This window comes from Ovis canadensis, chromosome 4, assembly GCF_042477335.2.
Source record: "Ovis canadensis isolate MfBH-ARS-UI-01 breed Bighorn chromosome 4, ARS-UI_OviCan_v2, whole genome shotgun sequence".
Taxonomy (NCBI): Eukaryota; Metazoa; Chordata; class Mammalia; order Artiodactyla; family Bovidae; genus Ovis; species Ovis canadensis.
In genome coordinates this window covers 44,647,172-44,668,557 of record NC_091248.1, presented here as the reverse complement: position 1 = coordinate 44,668,557, position 21,386 = coordinate 44,647,172, and the positions used below count along the sequence as shown (strand labels likewise).

Genomic DNA, 21,386 nt, shown 5'->3' with positions numbered 1-21,386 from the left:
AGATGAGACATACCTTTGCCCACAGACATAATAGTTCTAAAAGGTCCTTGTGAACACTCAGCTTTTTGGTTTCATTTTCCTACTGGAATTTTTTTTTTTGGTAAGGGATGTATGTCATTACTTGGTTTTGTGTACATAATCTGCCATCCTGGTAGCAGTAGGGAAATTTAGGGGTGATTAGAAAAAAAAGTCTTAGCAGCTATGCAGGGCAATAGGAGTCACTCAGAAGGTTCCAGGTCATCTCACCCAAGTGTAAAACCAGCAAAAAACTATGTGTCAGAGAAGCAAATGGATGTTAAGATTCTGGAGTAAGTATGGCAGAAATAAAAGCTTATGGCCGAATCAGAGAAGATCTTTGGAAATGTCCTTGGAGCCAAGGGGGAAATGAAGAGGCTAAAGCCTTTACAATCATTTCATTCACACCTGAATGCTAGGAAATGACTGAAACTTGAAGTACACACACTTCTTCCTCCCATAGGCAACTGAGACTCAAAAAGCACACAGGTAAAATTTAAAATTGAGATACCTCTTTTGAAATGACAAGTCATTTCTTGTCATCCTATCACTCTGTCAGTAAATTGCCATTAATTATTACACAGGAACTGTGTGATTTAGCTTGTGATATATCAGGTCTAACAATATTAACTATGATTAGTTTAGCTCTTTGAATAGTCTGTGAATGGTGTGATTAGATCTTTCCTTTTCTTTTTTTCTTTTCTGACCATGTCGCACAGCTTGTGGGACCCTAGTTCCCTAATAAGGGATCAAACCCATGTGCCCTGCAAGGGAAGCATGGAGTCCTGAACAATGTACTGCCAAGGAATTCCCTTTTTCATGACTGTAACTTTTCATAACTGCACATGATTGTCTTAAGTGTACTGTTCCTCTTCTGCTCCATTATTCTGAAAATTTTTAAAGCGTTCTTTAAGTTTAAAGTAGAAAAAAAATCGAACATCCACCACATTTTTTTAAACTACAGATCTCTGGGGTTTAAGGTAAGGCAGGAGTCGACAAATTACAGCCGAATCCAGTTGGCTGCCTGCTTTTGCAAATGAAAATGTGCTGGGCCACAGCCTTGGTCCCGTTTGTCCGTGTACTGTCTGTGGCTGCTCTTGGGCTGCACTGGCGCTGCTGAGTGACTGTGACAGGGTCCACCTGGTCCACAAAACCCAAAGTATTTACTATCTGGTCATTTGCAGAGAAAGTTAGACAAATCCTAGCAGTAGGGAGGAAGCGATTTTACTTCTTACATTCACATGTCAAAAGCAAAACAAAACTAACAGTATGTCATGAGGGTGGTATCTTCTTTCCTGTGTGATGAGGTGATATTTTCTTTACTGTGTTCTGTGAATTTTCTCTAAAAACACATTTTTAATTCAAAAATATTTTAAAAGATCTGACTCCAGTGGTATTTCACCTTCAAGCCTTCTGCTGGGCCTGCTTCCTCTCTCTTCCACGTAAGTGTTCGATTTTTCTATATTAGTAGTGAGAGAGTCAGTTACTAGGTAGGTTGATAAGAAGTCCAGGGTCCCCAAGGAGGAGAAAGGGTCCAGAGCCCTTGAGAAGGAGAAAGGGGTCTGGGGCTCTCAAGGAGAAAAGGAAAAACATTTTTTTTTCTATATTGCTTTGTCTTAGTCAACATAACAATGTGTCTTGCAGGAGGATATGTTTCTCCTTAAGAAGAACACTCTGACTAATCTTGATATCTTAAGACAAATATTGTGGGAGTGGCTCTGGTAAGATCTTTCTATTGTTAGTTCTAATCTTGTTAATTTAAGATGTATGTTATGGGAATAGGTCTGGTAAAAGTATATAAGGCCTTGATAAGACTAGCAGGTGGGGGCACTCTCCTTCCCCCTTCTGATGTCTGTGTCAGAAGCTTTCTCTGTCCCTTTTCTTACTTTAATAAAATTCTGCTACACAAAAGCTCTTGAGTGATCAAGCCTGGTCCCTGGTCCCAAAGCTAAATCTTCGGAGATCACAAATCTAACACCATTCACCATAAGCTATCAGTAGTTACCATACTGCACAGCAATTCTTTTTTTCTTCTTTTCTCTGAAACAAGCCCATGAACTTCATAATGACCAAGAGATCCACCTAAGTCTTTTTTTAGGGCCTCACTCAGAAAACAATGACATTATAGAATGATGAGAGAAAATACTTCCTTACCTTTACAGCTTACAGAGTACAGTAGTCCCTCCTTAACTGTGGTTTCACTTTCTGTGGTTTCAGTTCTGCAGTCAACTGAGCTCTGAAAACATTAAGTGGAAAATTCCAGAAATAAGCAATTCAAACGTTTTAAATTGTGTGCTCTTCTAAGTAGCATTATAAAATCTTACGCCATCCCACTCAGGACATGAATCTTCCCTTTGTCCAGCTTATCCTGCTCATTGATCACTTTGTTAGCTGGTATGATTATCAGATCCACTGTGGAGACATAGCAGTGCTTGTATTCAAGTTGCCCTTATCTTAGGTAATAATGGTTCCAAAGCGCAAGAGTAGTGATGCTGGAGATTCAGATGTTTCAAAGAGAAGCCACAAAGCACTTTCTTCAAGTGAAAGGTGAAAGTTCTTGACTTAAGGAAAGGAAAAAAAAAATCATATGCTGAGGTTGCTAAGAGCTACAGTAAGGATTAATCCTCTACTCATGAAACTGTCAAGAAGGGAGAAGACATTCCTACTAGTTTTGCTTTCACATCTCAGACTGCAAAAGTCACGGCCACAGCAGGTGATAAGTGTTCAGTGAAGATGAAAAAGGCATTAAATTTGTCCAAAAAGATACTGTGAGAGCCTACTTTGTGTAATTTTTATTACAATATACAGCATACAGTTCTATTTTATTATTGGTTATTGTTGTTAATCTCTTACTGTGCATAATTTAAGTTCAACTTTATCATAGGTATGTATGTATAAGAAAAAACATGTAAGACTCGGTACTATCTGAGGTTTCAGATATCCACAGGGGGTCTTGGATCCCTTGGAGGAAGGGGGACATATTTTCATAATGGTTATCTGTCTTCCTACATTTTCTCAGATATTACCTGTCAGAGAAGGATTCCCTGAACACCCTATATTATTAAAAAAAACAACACACTATACACTAACCCCTTTACTCAACTTCATTATTTTTATAGTACATATAACTACTTGATATAGCACATGTTTATTAGTTTACAGCCTCTCTTCTAGAATGTAAGCTCCCCATGGGTAAATTTTAAGTCTCTGTGGTTAACCACTTTACTTTCAGTGCCTAGAATATAAGATTGGTAGAGCTATATTTGTTATCATTTTATAGATACTAAGGAAATCAATATGGAAGATGTTGAGTTTTGGTTTTGCTTATAAGCGGAAGAAGTTATATTTGATTTTTATATATATACATGTACAGTCTTCTTTCTTTCCCTATAAAAATAGTGGCTTACACATTTGAAATTTCCTACATAAATGTCATTTTTGAAAACAAAATTTGCAAACTATGGCCTCTTTTCTGAAAGATCATCTTTTTTTTGTATTTGGTTAATATTTATTTATTATGGTTTTTAGGCAAGTTTTTCCAGTTTTATTGAGATAATTGACAAATAAAATTATGATACTGAAAATGTAAAATGGGATGATTTGTATATGTGTACATTGTGAAAGGATTCCCTCACCGAGTTATCACATCTGTTACTTCACATATTTATTTATTTTGAAGAAGTATAATTTGATTGTCTGTAGTAACACTGAAGATAACTGTTGGATCAAGAAATAATAAACAGGGACAACAAAATATAAGAAATAGGGAAAGGGGAGAAGATAGAAGAAATACACTGATGTTCTTTGAAGACCACATGTGTCAAGAGAAGCATCTGGCTAAAAGAACAGTAAACAAAACCAACTATATTTCAACAGTAAGGCCAGTGGTTATAGTACTAGCAATATTGTTATTTCACAGAGTTTAAATAGCTATCTGAATGTAAGATGTACCTCTATTTTATGGAGCACTAAGAGAGAAAAATATTTCCAATTAAGCTATGATATGCCATTGATTGGGGCTTCCTGGTAGCTCAGATGGTAAAGAATTCACCTATAATGCAGGAGACCCAGGTTGAAGCCCTGGGTGGGGAAGATCCCCTAGGCAAGGGAATGGTAACCCATTTCAGTATTTTTGCCTGGAGAATTCCATGGACAGAGGAGCCTGGTAGTCTACAGTCTGTGGGGATGCAAAGAGTCGCATGTGACTGAGCAACTAACACACATGCACACACCCTTGATTAGTATGCGCATCCTAATTTCAGAGTTGCTAAAATTGGAAAACTGTGCTAGAATTGGTATAATGAAATTAACCACCTCCTCCTCCGGCCCCTGGCCCACCGCCAGCAGCTACCATCTCTCAGTTGCCTACTGGCTTTCACAACTGTCCCGGGAGGTTCAATCCTAGTAACAATGTCTGTTTTATAGAAGAAGAAACCGAGTCTTGCAGTACCTAAGTTATTTTCTCAAGATCACAGCACTCATCTAGGATACGGAGTCCATGACCACTGTGTCCATGTGATAGAAATCTATCTAGATAGGGGCTTTCCATTAATTTTTTAAAAATTTATTTACAGGTAAGTTATCTTCATAAGACCTGTTTTAAAAACATTATCATAAAATTTTTATCATGCCAAAAATTAATAATTATCCATTTATATAATTTGATATTCAATCAAATGCCAAGTCCTTGATTTAAAACATTCTTTAAAATAACAATTTGCGACACAATTCACATATTATAAAACTCATCCTTTGAAGTGTACAATCCAATGCTTCTTTTTAAAGTATATTCATAAAACTGTACAACCATCGCTACTATGTAATTTCAGTACCTTTTAATCATCCCTAACAGGCACATGCCACTCCTATTAGCAGTCACTTTCCATTTACCCACAAACTCCCCAGGCCTAGGCATATATTAACATATATTTTTCATTTTTAAGGATATCCTTATTCTGGACATTTCATATAAGCGACATCATATAATGTCTGGCCTTTAAAAAAGTGTACGTCCATTCATCTTTGGCTGTGCTGGGTCTCCGTCGTTGCGCAGGTTTTCTCTGTTGTGGCGACACAGGCGCTACTGTAGTTGCAGTGCAGGGGCTTCTCACTGGGGTGACTTCCTGTGTTTCAGAGCACAGGCCCAATAGCTCTGGTGCACAGACTTAGTTGCTACAGGGCATATGGGATCTTCCTGGTTCAGGGATTAAACGTGTCTCTTGCATTGGTAGGCAGATTCTTTACCAATGAGTCATCTGGGAAGCCCCCATATCTGGCTTTTTGTATCTGTTTTCTTTCACTTCGTGTGTTTTCAGGGTTCATTCACAGGTTAGCAGGTATCAGTACTTCATTCCTTTTTGTGGTTGAATATTATTCCACTGTATGGATATACTACATTTGATTTATCCATTCATCAGTTGATAGACATCTGAGTGGTTTCTACTTTGGGGCTATTATGAATAATGCTGAATAATGAACATATGTTATGAATGTTTGCGTGAGTTTTACATGGCTATATGTTCTCAATTCTTCTGGGCTAATGCATACGCATGGAATTGCTGGGTCATATAGTAACACTATGTTTAACTTTTTGAGGAAATGTCAGACTGTTTTTATATAATGTATTATCGTACATTCTCAGCTGCAGTGTATAAGGGCTCCGATTTTTCCACATCTTCACCAAGACTTGCTCCTGTTTTCTTTTTTATTATAGCCATCCTAGTGGGTATGGAGCAGTCCCAGTGTGGCTCCATTAACTTTTTTAAAGTATCAGTTTCTAAGTATCATTTCAACATTATATATCAATTATGTACATATATTAATATACACATATATAAATAAATAACTGATCATTATGATCACAATCTCTGAAAATTTGGCAAACAGTCCTTGAAGCTATTTATGTATTCATTCACTTCTATTAAATTCCCAGGGCTCAATTTGTTGTACTTTAACAATACTCTTGTGGAGTAAGTTGGTAGGGAAATCATCTCCAAGAGCTATAAGCTGAGAAAGGCTGTCAGCCAAAAATAAATCATCCTTTTCACAGTCCAGTGCTTTATTACCAGGTCACTCTGCCCATGGATAAGGAATGGGAAAAATGAGTGACACGGAAAAGCCTCACAGATTGTACACTCCATTAGAATATCTAAATTTAAAGCAGAACCTGCACCTACAATATGTCTTTTTATGATTTGTCCCATTCGCTTTTAAAGCCAGGAAAGTGACAATAAAAAGACTTTGTATCATGTAAAATGACATGTTTTATTTTTCACATTCGTTCCCCAAAGAGGTAGCATTACAAAGAAATAGCATCTCTCTGAAAGCCAAAGTACTTCCATCACTTATGAACTCTTCCTGGCGGTGGCAGAAAAGCAAATATTTAAGTTCTGAAAAATCAAGACACAGTTAACTTTTAACACAGTCTTGATATAAATTGTATATGTACATGTGTCTATAGATCTGCTTTATATTAGACATCTCAGCCTTAAGAAATCACTGTGTGACTGTCAATCAGTATAAGACTGTAATGTTTACATGAGTTATTTTCCATGAAACAATGGACTGAGGCAAAAGAGAACAAAATATCACCTCCTCAAAACCCAAACTGATTGAACCAAGCACCCATACTTCAGTCTTTCAAATATCTCTCTGATACCTACTCTAAGAAGAAAGACAGACAATAAAAGATCTCTTAGAGATTTTTGCACTGAAAGAATGGAGTCTTAAACAGTGGACCACTAGGGAAGTCCCTTAAAGATCTTTTAAGTTTTTAAATTGCAACCTTTAAATATGCATTTTATCAAGAAGATATTCTACATATTTAATTTTTTATCCAAATCAATCTGTTGTTATTTTTATATACTGGTTGAATATCTACATAAGAGTACCTACCACAGGTAAGGCACCAGGCAATGCTATCCTTATTTGTCTAGCTAGTATCAGTAGTGAGAATTTCCTAGCTTTTCAGAGACCTGACCAGATAATTGCATCACTCAATCCCTCACTAACTTCAAATCTTTTTTGAGAGGCCACGTTGTAGTTGAGGAATACCTTATTTAAAACTGAAAACCTCCCTCCCGTACTTCCAGCTCCAACTATTCTCCTCTATTTTTCTTCAAAATATTGATTACCTTCTCATCTTATTCAGTCATTTACTTACTATTTGCTTTTCCCTATTATAATGTTTTCTCCACTTTCTTCAATCTCAGTTTGAATTTCACAGTAAAGAGTTCATGATCTGAGCCACAGTCAGCTCCTGGTCTCGTTTCTGTTGACTGTATAGAGCTTCTCCATCTTTGGCTGCAAAGAATATAATCAATATATTTTCGGTGTTGACTATCTGGTAACGTCCATGTGTAGAGTCTTCTCTTGTGTTGTTGGAAGAGGGTGTTTGCTATGACCAGTGCGTTCTCTTGGCAAAGCTCTATTAGCCTTTGCCCTGCTTCATTCTGTACTCCAAGGCCAAATCCACGTGTTTCTTGACTTCCTAGTTTTGCATTCCAGTCCCCTATAATGAAAAGGACATCTTTTTAGGGCGTTAGTTGTAGAAGATCTTGTAGGTCTTCATAGAACTGTTCAATTTCACCTTCTTCAGTGTTACTGGTCAGGGCATAGATTTGGATTACTGTGATATTGAAAGGTTTGCCTTGGAAACGAACAGAGATCATTCTGTCATTTTTGAGATTGCATCCAAGTACTGCATTTCAGTCTCTTCTGTTGACTATGATAGCTACTCCATTTCTTAAGTGACAAACAGATTTAAGGGACTAGATCTGATAGACAGAGTGCCTGAGGAACTATGGACAGAGGTTCGTGACACTGTACAGGAGACAGGAATCGAGACCATTCCCAAGAAAAAAAAATGCAAAAAAGGCAAAATGCCCATCTGAGGAGGCCTTACAAATAGTTGCGAAAAGAAGGGGAGCGAAAAGCAAAAGAGAAAAGAAAAGATATACCCATTTGAATGCGTATTCAATGAGTTCCAAAGAATAGCAACGAGAGATAAGAAAGCCTTCCTCAGTGATCCATGCAAAGAAATAGAGGAAAACAACAGAACGGGAAAGACTAGAGATCTCTTCAAGAAAATTAGAGATACCAAGGGAACATTTCATGTAAAGATGGGCTCAATAAAGGACAGAAATGGTAGGGATCTAACACAAGCAGAAGATATTAAGAAGAGGTGGCAGGAATACACAGAAGAACTGTACAAAAAAGATCTTCATGACCCAGATAATCACAATGGTGTGATCACTCACCTAGAGCCAGACATCCTGGAATGTGAAGTCAAGTGGGCCTTAGAAAGCATCACTACGAACAAAGCTAGTGGAGGTGATGGAATTCCAGTTGAGCTGTTTCAAATCCTGAAAGATGATGCTGTGAAAGTGCTGCACTCAATATGCCAGCAAATTTGTAAAACTCAGCAGTGGCCAGAGGACTGGAAAAGGTCAGTTTTCATTCCAATCCCAAAGAAAGGCAATGCAAAAGAATACTCAAAATAATGCTCAATTACACTCATCTCACAAGCTAGTAAAATGATACTTAAAATTCTCTAAGCCAGGCTTCAGAAATACGGGAACAGTGAACTTCCAGAAGTCCAAGCTGGTTTTAGAAAAGGCAGAGGAACCAGAGATCAAGGTGCCAATATCTGTTGGATTATCAAAAAAGCAAGAGAGTTCCAGGAAAACATCTATTTCTGCTTTATTGACTATGCCAAAGCCTTTGACTGTGTCGATCACAAGAAACTGTGGAAAATTCTGAAAGACATGGAAATACCAGACCACCTGACCTGCCTCTTGAGAAACCTATATGCAGGTCAGGAAGCAGCAGTTAGAACTGGACATGGAACAACAGAATGGTTCCAAACAGGAAAAGGAGTACGTCAAGGCTATATATTGTCACTCTGCTTATTTAACTTCTATGCAGAGTACATCATGAGAAATGCTGGGCTGGAAGAAGCACAAGCTGGAATCAAGATTGCTGGGAGAAATATCAATAACCTCAGATATGCAGATGACACCACCCTTATGGCAGAAAGTGAAGAAGAACTAAAGAGCCTCTTGATGAAAGTGAAAGAGGAGAGTGAAAAAGTTGGCTTAAAGTTCAACATTCAGAAAATGAAGATCATGGCATCTGGTCCCATCACCTCATGGGAAATAGATGGGGAAACACTGGAAACAGTATCAGACTTTATTTGGGGGGGCTCCAAAATCACTGCAGATGGTGATTGCAGCCAGGAAATTAAAAGACACTTACTCCTTCGAAGCAAAGTTATGACCAACCTAGAGAGCATATTAAAAAGCAGAGACATTACTTTGCCAACAAAGATACGTCTAGTCAAGGCTATGGTTTTTACAGTGGTCATGTATGGATGTGAGAGTTGGACTATAAAGAAAGCTGAGTGCCGAAGAATTGATGCTTTTGAACTGTGGAGTTGGAGAAGACTCTTAAGAGTCCCTTGGACTGCAAGGAGATCCAACCAGTCCATCCTAAAGGAGATCAGTCCTGGGTGTTCATTGGAAGGACTGATGTTGAAGCTGAAACTCCAATACTCTGGCCACCTCATGCGAAGAGCTGACTCATTTGAAAAGACCCTGATGCTGGGAAAGATGGAAGGCGGGAGGAGAAGGGGACGACAGAGGATGAGATACTTGGATGGTACCACCGACTAAATGGACATGGTTTTGGGTGGACTCTAGGAGTTGGTGATGGACAGGGAGGCTTGGCATGCTGAAATTCATGGGGTTGCAGTCGGACACGACTGAGCAACGGAACTGAACTGATTATAATGTTAGTTTCATGAAGGCAGAGATATTGGCCTGTTTTCTCTTTTCCCCCATTACTTTATTTCCAGGGTCTGAATGAATATTTCTTGAATAAACAAATGAATGAAAATGGCCACTATAAAGGTCTTTGTCGTCTTGATTTTCCAGATGCCTCTGGGTTTTTTTTTAAGTTCATATTTATCAGCCTTTTATTGGCTTTGATTTTGACTGAGGATAAATTCCTCATACTCTGCTTCTGTTTTATGCCAGTGATTTATGAGTCTGTCCCAGAGCCACTTCTCATTTCTATGTTCTCCTTGTTGATGGGTCTTAGCGCTTACCTTTTCCTAGTCTCCAGTGTCTACAGGCCACTTCTACAACTGAGAATGTCCCCAACAGAAATTATCACCTGCCCAGAAACCTGCTGTGGAGTTGGAAGCTCCACATTGGTTAATAACATCACTGATACCCAGTCTCTTAAGCTAGTGATACCTGTATCCTCAGTTCCTCTCTCGGTTGATCCTACAAGTGTCAGTTTCCGATATCCTGGCACCCAGTTTCTCCACATCCACACTGCCACTATCCTAGCCCAGATCCTTACCCTCCTGCCCTGAGGCAACTGCAATCTTCTCTATACCTGTATGTGGAGAGGTCTAGGAAACTTTAAGGAACTACCACACCTACAGCCACATTTGGAGGAGATAGACTTAGGGCTTTCTGTGGTAATTAACAATGGCTTGAGCAGCATTTGTGGGGTGGAAGCTGCCTCGATACATGATGGATCTATGATCAGACAAAAGCTCAACATAACCATGTGTGTGAGCTGGACATGGGGAGGTAAGGGCAATCATTTCCAAGACAGTTAGTATAAACAAAAAAAGCAGCCCCTGACTTGGGGAACTGACCTGACTCTGACAACTGGATCTGTGTGTGGTTAACAGCTGACCTGGCATTCCCAGCTAGGCCCTGTCATCCTCAGAACCCTCTGAGGCCTACATCTGATGACACCAAACAAACAAAACAAACTTCATAATCTTATCTAAAGCCCAGATGAAAACAAGGTCACCATGTAAACCACAAAATGCCAAAAAGTCCCCTCTCCCAGCTAATATGAATGAGTGCTGCTTCTGTAACAATGACAGCCTTAGCCTCATTGTTCTAGTTACAGTCAAGATATGCAATCACAGAATTACTCCCCTCACTTCCGGAGAGCCTCCAGCAAAGCCCTGCTTCCTTGAGCTCTTCCCCAGGTCACTCAACAGCAGCTCAAGTTCCATAAGAAGTCCTTTCTAACACTGTCTTACTGAGCTGCCTCCCAGGTCCCCACAGTGAGCACTCTCCTTTGCTGTAAAGAACGTGAGACCCAGCTGGTCCAACTCAAGGTTTGTACCTGATAGTTGTTGGCTGAAGTTTGGACCCAGGTGTGGGAACTCTGCTCCTTATTTGATTGAATCAAGTAAGCCATGTAGAGAGGCAATCTTAGATGCTCTACAGGCAAAGATGAGTCAAATTCAAACAGTAACTCAAATGCTTGAGGATATCTGAATCACACAGACTTGAGAATCCTAGCCCAGAGTGAATTCATGGTTGAAGGAAAGATATTACTTGCCACTTCAGATTTCATGGATTATTAAAATACCCTCAATTTATGCCTTTAGAGAATATGTTCTGAAGTGGAAAAGAGGATGCAATAGCTGGCTACCTTGGATGCTGGCCTGATAGTCTGTCTTTCTTTATTAATTAAAAAAAAGTTTCCAGAACGCTCAAATGCTTCAAGCATTTTTCTAAGCATTGCAGATATAGCACTAAAACAAACATACAAACTGTCTCCCTGCTCACTTTGATTTATATTACCACTGGGCAAGAAAAACAAATATATACATCTGAAAAAACAAGTAGCAAAGTAAAAACTTGTAGCTTGTTAAACAGAGGATGAGACTGTTGGATGGCATCATAAGATCTCATGTTGGACATGAATTTGAGTAGGCTCTGGGAGTTGGCGATGGACAGGGAAGCCTGGCAAGCTGAAGTTCACGAGGTCACAAAGAGTTGGACACAACGGAGCGACTGAACAGAAATTAGAGAAAGTCAACAACGTGTCTTGAAAGTTCCTCTAGATTTTTGGATAGTATCAATAAAGGGCTATCTCAGGAGGTAGAATTTAAACAGATACCTGAATACTGAGAAAGAGCCAGCCATACACATATCAGAGAGAGATGATTCTAGACAGAGGCCATATAAAGCAAAGGCTCTAAGGAACTATAAAGACTGTTTCAGTCAGCTCAGGTAGCTGTAGCTAAAGACCATAGACTGGGTATCTTACATGGAATCCTAAGAATTACAATTATAACACACAATAAAGATGCCTTTCCCTGGGAGAATGAATATGAGGCTATGTTTAAAGTCAGTGCTAGTGGAAGTAAGTGCTAGTAATAGAGCTGATTTTCATCATAGCTAAAACATGAATATTTAATTGGTATAATTTAATTTTTTTCAATTAAAATGTTCTGAATTGAAGACTAGGAAAATCCTACCTTCTCAGTCTTGAAAATTGTACTTTCCCCAGGAACTGGTGGTGACTGCCACTTAGAATGCTAGCACTCTCACAGTAGCTTGTGAATCTCTCTCAATTTTACCAATGATAATAAGCAAACAGGAAAATAGAATTTCAAAGCAATCAACTTCATTCTGGGATCACCAATCCTGATGTTCATTCTACTTAAATCCTCAAGTCAATTTTACCAGAATGTATTATTTTTAGACTCCTCCTTGCAAAGGGTTTGGATACCACCATGACTATGCCAAAGCCTTTGACTGTGTGAATCACAATAAACTGTGGAAAAAGATGGGAATACCAGACCACCTGACCTGCCTCCTGAGGAAATCTATATGCAGATCAAGAAGCAACAGTTAGAACTTGACATGGAACAAGAGACTGGTTCCAAATAGGAAAAGGAGTACGTCAAGGCTATATATTGTCAGCCTGCTTATTTAACTTATATGCAGAGTACATCATGAGAAACGCTGGGCTGGATGAAGCACAAGCTGGAATCAAGATAGCCAGGAGAAATATCAACAACCTCAGATATGCAGATGACACCACCCTATGGCAGAAAGTGAAGAAGAACTAAAGAGCCTCTTGATGAAAGTGAAAGAGCAGAGTGAAAAAGTTGGCTTAAAGCTCAACATTCAGAAAATGAAGATCATGGCAACTGGTACCATCACTTCATGGCAAGCAGACGTGGAAACAATGGAAACAGTGTCAGACTTTATTTTTCTGGGCTCCAAAATGGAGCTGCAGATGGTGATTGAAGCCATGAAATTAAAAGACACTTGCTCCTTAGAAGAAAAGCTATGACTGACCTAGACAGCATATTAAAAAGCAGAGACATTATTTGCCAACAAAGGTCCATCTAGTCAAAGCTATGGTCTTTCCAGGTATAGATGTGAGAGTTGGACTATAAAGCAAGCTGAGTGCTGAAGAATTGATGCTTTTGAACTGTGGTGTTGGAGAAGACTCTTGAGAGTCCTTTGGACTGCAAGGAGATCCAACCAGTCCATCCTAAAGGAAATCTGTCCTGAATATTCATTGGAAGGACTGATGCTGAAGCTGAAACCCCAATACTTTGGCCACCTCATGGGAGAACTGACTCAATGGCAAAGATCCTGATGCTGGGAAAGATTGAAGGTGGGAAAAGGGGACGACAGAGTTGGATGGCATCACCGACTCAGTGGACATGGACATGACTTTGAGTAAATTCCGGTAGTCGGTAATGGGCAGGGAGGTCTGGCATCCTGCAGTCCATGGGGTTGCAAAGAGTCAGACACAACTGAGTGACTGAGCTGAACTGAACTGATGTAGTCAATAAGCATACAAGAGTACCGCCAACTATTTGTGGAAAACAGGTGATGCATTACTGAGAAATCAGAGGTGAATTGTGGTTGTGCTTTGATAACAATAGTGTTGTTGTTTGTTGTTGCTTAGTCACTAAGTTCATATCCAACTCTTTTGCCACCCCATAGACTGCAGCCTGACAGGCCCTTCTGTCCATGGGATTTCCCAGGCAAGAATACTGAAGTGATTGCCATTTCCTTCTCCAGGGGATTTTCCCAACCCAGAGATTGAACCCACATCTCTTGTCTCCTGCACTGGCAGGCAAGTTTTTTGTTTGTTTTTTTAATCACTGAGCCACCAGGAAGCCAGTAAGAGTGTACCAAATACAAACTTTATTTCTCTCTACCAGATTCACTGGTGTCTCAGTTCAGTTCAGTTCAGTCGCTTAGTCGTGTCAGATTCTTTCCAACCCCATGAATGGCAGCACACCAGGCTTCCCTGTCCATCACCAACTCCCGGAGTTTACTCAAACTCATGTGCATCAAGTCCATGATGCCATCCAGACATCTCATCCTCTGTTGTCCCCTTCTCCTCCTGCCTCAATCCCTCCCAGCATCAGAGTCTTTTCCAATGAGTCAACTCTTCACATGAGGTGGCCAGAGTATTGGAGTTTCAGCTTCAGCATCAGTCCTTCCAATGAACACCCAGGACTGATCTCCTTTAGAATGGACTGGTTGGATCTCTTTGCAGTCCAAGGGACTCTCAAGAGTCTTCTCCAACACCACAGTTCAAAAGCATCAATTCTTCGGCACTCAGCTTTCTACACAGTCCAACTCTCACATCCATACATGACCACTGGAAAAACCATAGCCTTGACTAGACGGAACTTAGTCGGCAAAATAATGTCTCTGCTTTTTAATATGTTATCTAGGTTGGTCATAACTTTCCTTCCAAGGAGTAAGTGTCTTTTAATTTCCTGGCTGCAATCACCATCTGCAGCTCCATTTTGGAGCCCAGAAAAATAAAGTCAGACACTGTTTCCACTGTTTCCCCATCTATTTCCCATGAAGTGATGGGACCACATGCCATGATCTTCGTTTTCTGAATGTTGAGCTTTAAGCCAACCATTTCATTCTCCTCTTTCACTTTCATCAAGAGGCTCTTCAGCTCCTCTTCACTTTCTGCCATAGGGTGGTGTCATCTGCATATCTGAGGTTATTGATATTTCTCCCGGCAATCTTGATTCCAGCTTGTGCTTCTTCCAGCCCAGCATTTCTCATGATGTACTCTGCACAGAAGTTAAATAAGCAGGGTGACAATATACAGCCTTAACGTATTCCTTTTCCTGTTTGGAACCAGTCTCTTGTTCCATGTCCAGTTCTAACTGTTGCTTCCTGACCTGCATACTGATTTCTTAGAAGGCAGGTCAGGTGGTCTGGTATTTCCATGTCTTTCAGAATTTTCCACAGTTTCTTGTGATCCACACAGTCACAGGCTTTGGCTAGAGGTGGGCTAATCCAGAGCTATGGTCTTATTTTTATAAGGTCTCTCTTAAGTTCAAGCTCAGTTGAGTCCAATTTTTCTAAAGAAACCAGGAAATGGGACTCTCAATGGGGAACACACATCCCATCAATACCCAACTTAAACACTGTCTAACTGGGCAGGGTCCTAGAGGTTCCTGTGGCAACATGTGAACGGACATCTAGGCATGATACTACAAAGTTTCTGGGAGGATTATCTGAGAAGACAGGTCTTAAGACCATGGATTCCCCGAGAAGATAAGTATAGTTCTACAGAAAGAAGTAAGAGGTAATCTACCAGAAACAATGGCAATGGCTATTATCTCTGTGTAATCATTTCCTCGTGGATTCATCAGGAAAACTGCAGCCATTTCACAACTTCTGAATGCAAAAATCACTTGAGCAGAGAAAACTGCAGCTATAATCAGAGAAGCATCTTGGGCAAGGGTTCCTTAAGCTGAGCAACTTTAAAATTAATTTAATAAATGCACTGTGACTGGTTGAATTATGGCCTCCCAAAGACATCACCAACCTAATCCGCCAACACCTAATGATGTTAGCTTAGGAGCTTTATCAATGTGATTAAATTAAGGATCTTGACTTGAGGAGATTACCCTGGATTATCTGATGGACCCAACTTAATCATCTAAGAGCAAGGCAAGGAGGTCAGAGGAGAAGGGACTGAAGCAGAAGGCTGAGTGATATGGGGTCATGAGCTGAGAATGTGAGCAGCTTCTAGGAGCTGGAAAAGGCAAGGAAATGGATTCTGCTCTGAACCTCCAGAAGGAACACAATCTGGCCTACTCATTTAGACTTCTGATGGACAGAAGTGTAAGAAAATAAATTCGTGTTGCTTCATCTAAATTGGTGTTATTGAGTTCCAGAAACAGTAGGAAATGAACAGATATACTTTATTAGATCCCATTTTACAAATCACAAAGGTGACTGGTGTTTATTGCCATAATGAGATAAAACAAAGATATAAAGGAAAAAAATACCCCAACTTCTCTGTTCAGCACCTCCCTAACCTCACCTCCAGAGCCACCTAAGTTTTTCTACCCACACTCAGTACTGGCAGTTCTAGCTCTTCAGTTAGTTGTTTTTATTGAAAGTATTAAGACCTTTGAATTAACTAACTGCCCTACTAACATATTCTCTCACTAAAAATGGAAGATTACACAAATGGCTCCCAATCATTCCCTTCTCTTTATGTAGGCTCCTTTGCAAAGTGCTTTGTAGCAATTCCCATCAACAGGTGGGTTCTATTCCCCAAACTATCCCCGGGCTTGGCCAGTTGACTTGGTTTGACCAATGGGACAATAGCAAGTATTAACTCAAGCAGAGGCTGCTGGGAATTGTCATGCTTATGTGAACTAGGCCAAGGCAAGCCAACCTGACTTGAGGAAATTTCTACTCAACTCATAGACTCATATTAAATAACTGTTCATAGCTTTAAGTCACTAAGTTTCAAGGTCATTTGTTATGATAAGTAACTGTTCCACAAATTTGAAGCTATTGACATTTTCTCAGATGTCACCTTCCAAGAGTCTGGATTTTCTCTCTGGTCTGAATTTCTGAAAAGAATGATCTACAGATACAACACATATCAAGCTGAGGCATCATATGGTTCAATCTCAATGAAGAGTCACATTCAAAGACACAATGGTGAAACAAAATAAGCAAACAAATAGGGAGGTAAAAGCAACTAAAATCTTTTCTGAAATTTCTTTTATTAATGCACTGAAACTTTCTTAAAATTTTCTTTCCCTGTTTTACTTGTATCTCCCACATACGCTAGCTACTACCCACCAAATCCAAAATGTCTCTCCTCTCTAAGATCTCCAAAATCTTTTCCATACTATGTCCATGCCCCTGTTTCAGTCCACTTCTTTAACTCTTTCCTTCTAGAGTAACTCCCTGCCTTTTACAATATAAATTAGCAGGCAGGAAAGCAGTTCTCTATTTTCCAACCTACCCATTATTCTGAAGTCAACTTCATATCAACTGACATCAGGAATGGATTTGGAAAGATGGAATAATACTTTTAGGAGTTTGTGTGGTGGGGGGAGAGGAGCCATGGAAAAGTCTATGAATAATCTTATAAGGATAAAAATATTTCTGCCTGTATCTCACAAGAATCTACGGTGAGTAAAGGCACTGGCAAATTTTACAGTTAAGTTTGAGTAAAGTGGCTGGGAATATTACAGTGAATTAATTTTAAAGCTCTCTGAAAAAATAATAATATAGAGCTAAAATTTCAGATGATCTTAACTGAACACAGGAATTGCTCCTGATGGTAGATGAAGGATCAAAATTATCTACTCTTGGGGCAGAGATGACAGTATAAGTCTGGATGTTGAGAAACAAACATGTTTACATTGTTTTGTTAGAAAATTTAAGAAAAATGATAGATTAACAGAGTAACAGACACAATTTCTAAGCCACTAGAACAGGAAAAATCTAAAATAATCCAATCAATCCAGTTCAAGATAAGAACTATTTAACTGAAATAGCATAACTGTAAAAATCAATTTGGGATGAACTGGTACCTTTCTGTTGTTCAGGCTTACATGCAGGCAAATCTTTTTATTTATTTATTTTCAAACTCTTTAAAACAGCTTATTTATATAAACTCACATAGTCCTCACAATAAGCTTACTAAGGTAGGTATTATTATTATACCTTTATTACAGAGAGGAAGATATAGAGTATCTTTAGTAAAATTTTTCAAAATCTCAGAAAAAAAGGTTTGTAGTTTCCTTCTTATAACTGCATATTTTGTTTTACATTTATTCTAAGTGCATTGCCATAAATATGAACATAATGTCAGATTTTTATATTTTAACATTTTTATATTTATTTTAAATAGTGATTATTTTTTCATATTTCTCCATTATTGTAGTAAAATTCTTGATGATACTGAGATTTTCACTGGGTGAGTATATAATTTTATTGATTAAAAATAATCACTCTCCATTTAAGATATATCAAGTGTAACTACTGTTGTTTCATGGGGTTACTTTTTGCTTTGTTTTAATAAATAATAACATATTATTCATAAAAGTTGATCTTTTTTTCCTAAAAGTTATATCCCGTATTTCTATTTCATGTCTCATGAATTGGTCAGAATATTCAGAAAATGCTATATAATATATGATACAGGACATCTTTTTTAATGGTGATGCTTTTGGTTTTTCACCATTACAGAAGATGTTGGCACCTGGCTAAAGAGGAACTACTTATTCAAATTGAGGATTTATCCTTTTTTAGTGAAAACTAAAAAAAAATTTTTAAGTGAATTTGTGTATTAAATTTACAACTATTCTTTGAAGCAACTAGCCAACAGACAGAAACATACTTTTAATATAACTTGTACATGTCCAAGGTCTGACAGAATGTGGGCCTCTGGAGAAGGGAATGACAAACCACTTCAGTATTCCTGCCTTGAGAAGCTCATGAACAGTATGAAAGGCAAAATGATAGGATACTAAAAGAGGAACTCCCCAGGTGGGTAAGTGCCCAATATCCTACAGGAGATCAGTGGAGAAATAACTCCAGAAAGAATGAAGGGATGGAGCCAAAGCAAAATACCCAGCTGTGGATGTGACTGGTGATAAAAGCAAGGTCCAATGCTGTAAAAAGCAATATTGCATAGGAACCTGGAATGCCAGGTCCATGAATCAAGGCAAATTGGAAGTGGTCAAACAGGAGATGGACACTGACACTCTAGGAATCAGCAAACTAAAATGGACTGAAATGGGTGAATTTAACTCAGATGACCATCATATCTACTACTGTGGGCAGGAATCCCTTAGAAGAAATGGAGTAGCCATCACAGTCAACAAAAGAGTCCAAAATGCAGTACTTGGATGCAATCTCAAAAACCACAGAATGATCTCTGTTTATTTCCAAGGCAAACCTTTCAATATCACAGTTATCCAAGCCTATGCCCCGACCAGTAATGCTGAAAAAGCTGAAGTTGAACAGTTCTATGAAGACCTACAAGACCTTTTAGAACTAACACCCAAAAAAGATGTCCTTTTCATTATAGGGGACTGGAATGCAAAAGTAGGAAGTCAAGAAACACCTGGAGTAACAGGCAAATTTGGCCTTGGAATGCAGAATGAAGCAGGGCAAAGGCTAATAGAGTTTTGCCAAGAGAATGCACTGGTCATAGCAAACGCCCTCTTCCAGCAACACAAGAAAAGACTCTACACATGGACATCACCAGATGGTCAACACAGAAATCAGATTGATTCTATTCTTTGTAGCCAAAGATGGAGAAGCTCTATAAAGTCAGCAAAAACAAGACCAGGAGCTGACTGTGGCTCAGATCATGAATTCCTTATTGCCATATTTAGACTGAAATTGAAGAAAGTGGGGAAAACCCCTAGACCATTCAGGTATGACCTAAATCAAATCCCTTATTATACAGTGGAAGTAACAAATAGATTTAAGGGACTAGACCTGATAGACAGAGTATCTGATGAACCATGGACGGAGGTTCGTGACACTGTACAGGAGACAGGGATCAAGACCATCCCCATGGAAAAGAAATGCAAACAAGCAAAATGGCTGTCTGAGGAGGCCTTACAAATAGCTGTGAAAAGAAGAGAAGCGAAAAGCAAAGGAGGAAAGGAAAGATATAAGCATCTGAATGCAGAGTTGCAAAGAATAGCAAGGAGAGATAAGAAAGCCTTCCTCAGGAATCAATGCAAACAAAAAGAGGAAAACAACAGAATGGGAAAGACTAGAGATCTCTTCAAGAAATTAGAGATACCAAGGGAATATTTCATGCAAAGATGGGCTCAATAAAGGACAGAAATGGTAGGGACCTAACAGAAGCAGAAGATATTAAGAAGAGGTGGCAAGAATACACAGAAGAACTGTACAAAAAAGATCTTCACAACCCAGATAATCATGATGGTGCGATCACTCACCTAGAGCCAGACATCCTGGAATGTGAAGTCAAGTGGGGCTTAGAAAGCATCACTATGGACTAATCTCAAAAATATACAAGCAACTCCTGCAGCTCAATTTCAGAAAAATAAATGACCCAATCAAAAAATGGGCCAAAGAACTAAACAGACATTTCTCCAAAGAAGACATACAGATGGCTAACAAACACATGAAAAGATGCTCAACATCATTCATTATAAGAGAAATGCAAATGAAAACTACAATGAGGTTCCATTTCCAAACGCCAGTCAGAATGGCTGCTATGCAAAAGTCTACAAGCAATAAATGCTGGAGAGGGTGTAGAGAAAAGGGAACCCTCTTACACTGTTGGTGGGAATGCAAACTAGTACAGCCACTATGGAGAACAGTGTGGAGATTCCTTAAAAAAACTGGAAATAGAACTGCCTTATGACCCAGCAATCCCACTTCTGGGCATACACACTGAGGAAACCAGAATTGAAAGAGACACATGTACCCCAATGTTCATCGCAGCACTGTTAATAATAGCAGGACATGGAAGCAACCTAGATGTCCATCAGCAGATGAATGGATAAGAAAGTTGTGGTACATATACACAATGGAGTATTAGTCAGCCATTAAAAATAATACATTTGAATCAGTTCTAATGAGGTGGATGAAACTGGAGCCGATTATACAGAGTAAAGTAAGCCAGAAAGAAAAACACCAATACAGTATACTAATGCATATATATGGAATTTAGAAAATAACCCTGTATATGAGACAGCAAAAGAGACACAGATGCATAGAACAGTCTTTTGGACTCTGTGGGAGAGGGAGAGGGTGGGATGATTTGGGAGAATGGCATTGAAACATGTATAATATCGTATATGAAACGAATCGTCAGTCCAGGTTTGATGCATGATATTGGATGCTTGGGGATGGTGCACCGGGATGACCCAGAGGGATGGTACCGGGAGGGAAGTGGGAGGGGGGTTCAGGATGGGGAACACGTGGACACCCATGGCAGACTGATGTTGATGTATGGCAAAACCAATACAATATTGTAAAGTGAAAAAAAAAGATAAACCATTTGAGCATAAATGGATGAATGACATAAATGTATATTTCACAAAAGAAAAAAATATGGTATGTATATGTAGGGCAACCAAAAAAAATTTATAATAAATGTTTGGTATTAGTCCACGAAAAAAAAAAAACACACAGCACAGTTCTTGGCATATGGAATTTATTCAATAAAGTATCTTTACACTTAAAAAAAAAAGAAAGAAAGCATCACTACGAACAAAGCTAGTGGAAGTGATGGAATTCCAG

At 39.0% G+C, this 21,386-nt stretch overlaps 1 protein-coding gene across 1 annotated transcript; it reads left to right on the top strand.

Annotated features, from left to right (window-relative positions):
* Positions 1–1,289: 1,289 nt before the first annotated feature.
* On the top strand, positions 1,290–21,338 carry LOC138439201 (craniofacial development protein 2-like). Its single transcript, XM_069587654.1, has 4 exons — positions 1,290–1,457; positions 1,660–1,736; positions 18,037–18,069; positions 18,342–21,338. The coding sequence occupies exon 4, from the start codon at positions 18,810–18,812 to the stop codon at positions 19,947–19,949; it is 1,140 nt and encodes a 379-aa protein (XP_069443755.1). The 5' UTR covers positions 1,290–1,457; positions 1,660–1,736; positions 18,037–18,069; positions 18,342–18,809; the 3' UTR covers positions 19,950–21,338.
* The last annotated feature ends 48 nt before the right edge of the window (positions 21,339–21,386 follow it).

Excerpts from the sequence above, each read along its gene's own strand:
- LOC138439201 (XM_069587654.1), top strand. The coding sequence starts at position 18,810 with ATGAATCAAGGCAAATTGGAAGTGGTCAAACAGGAGATGGACACTGAC.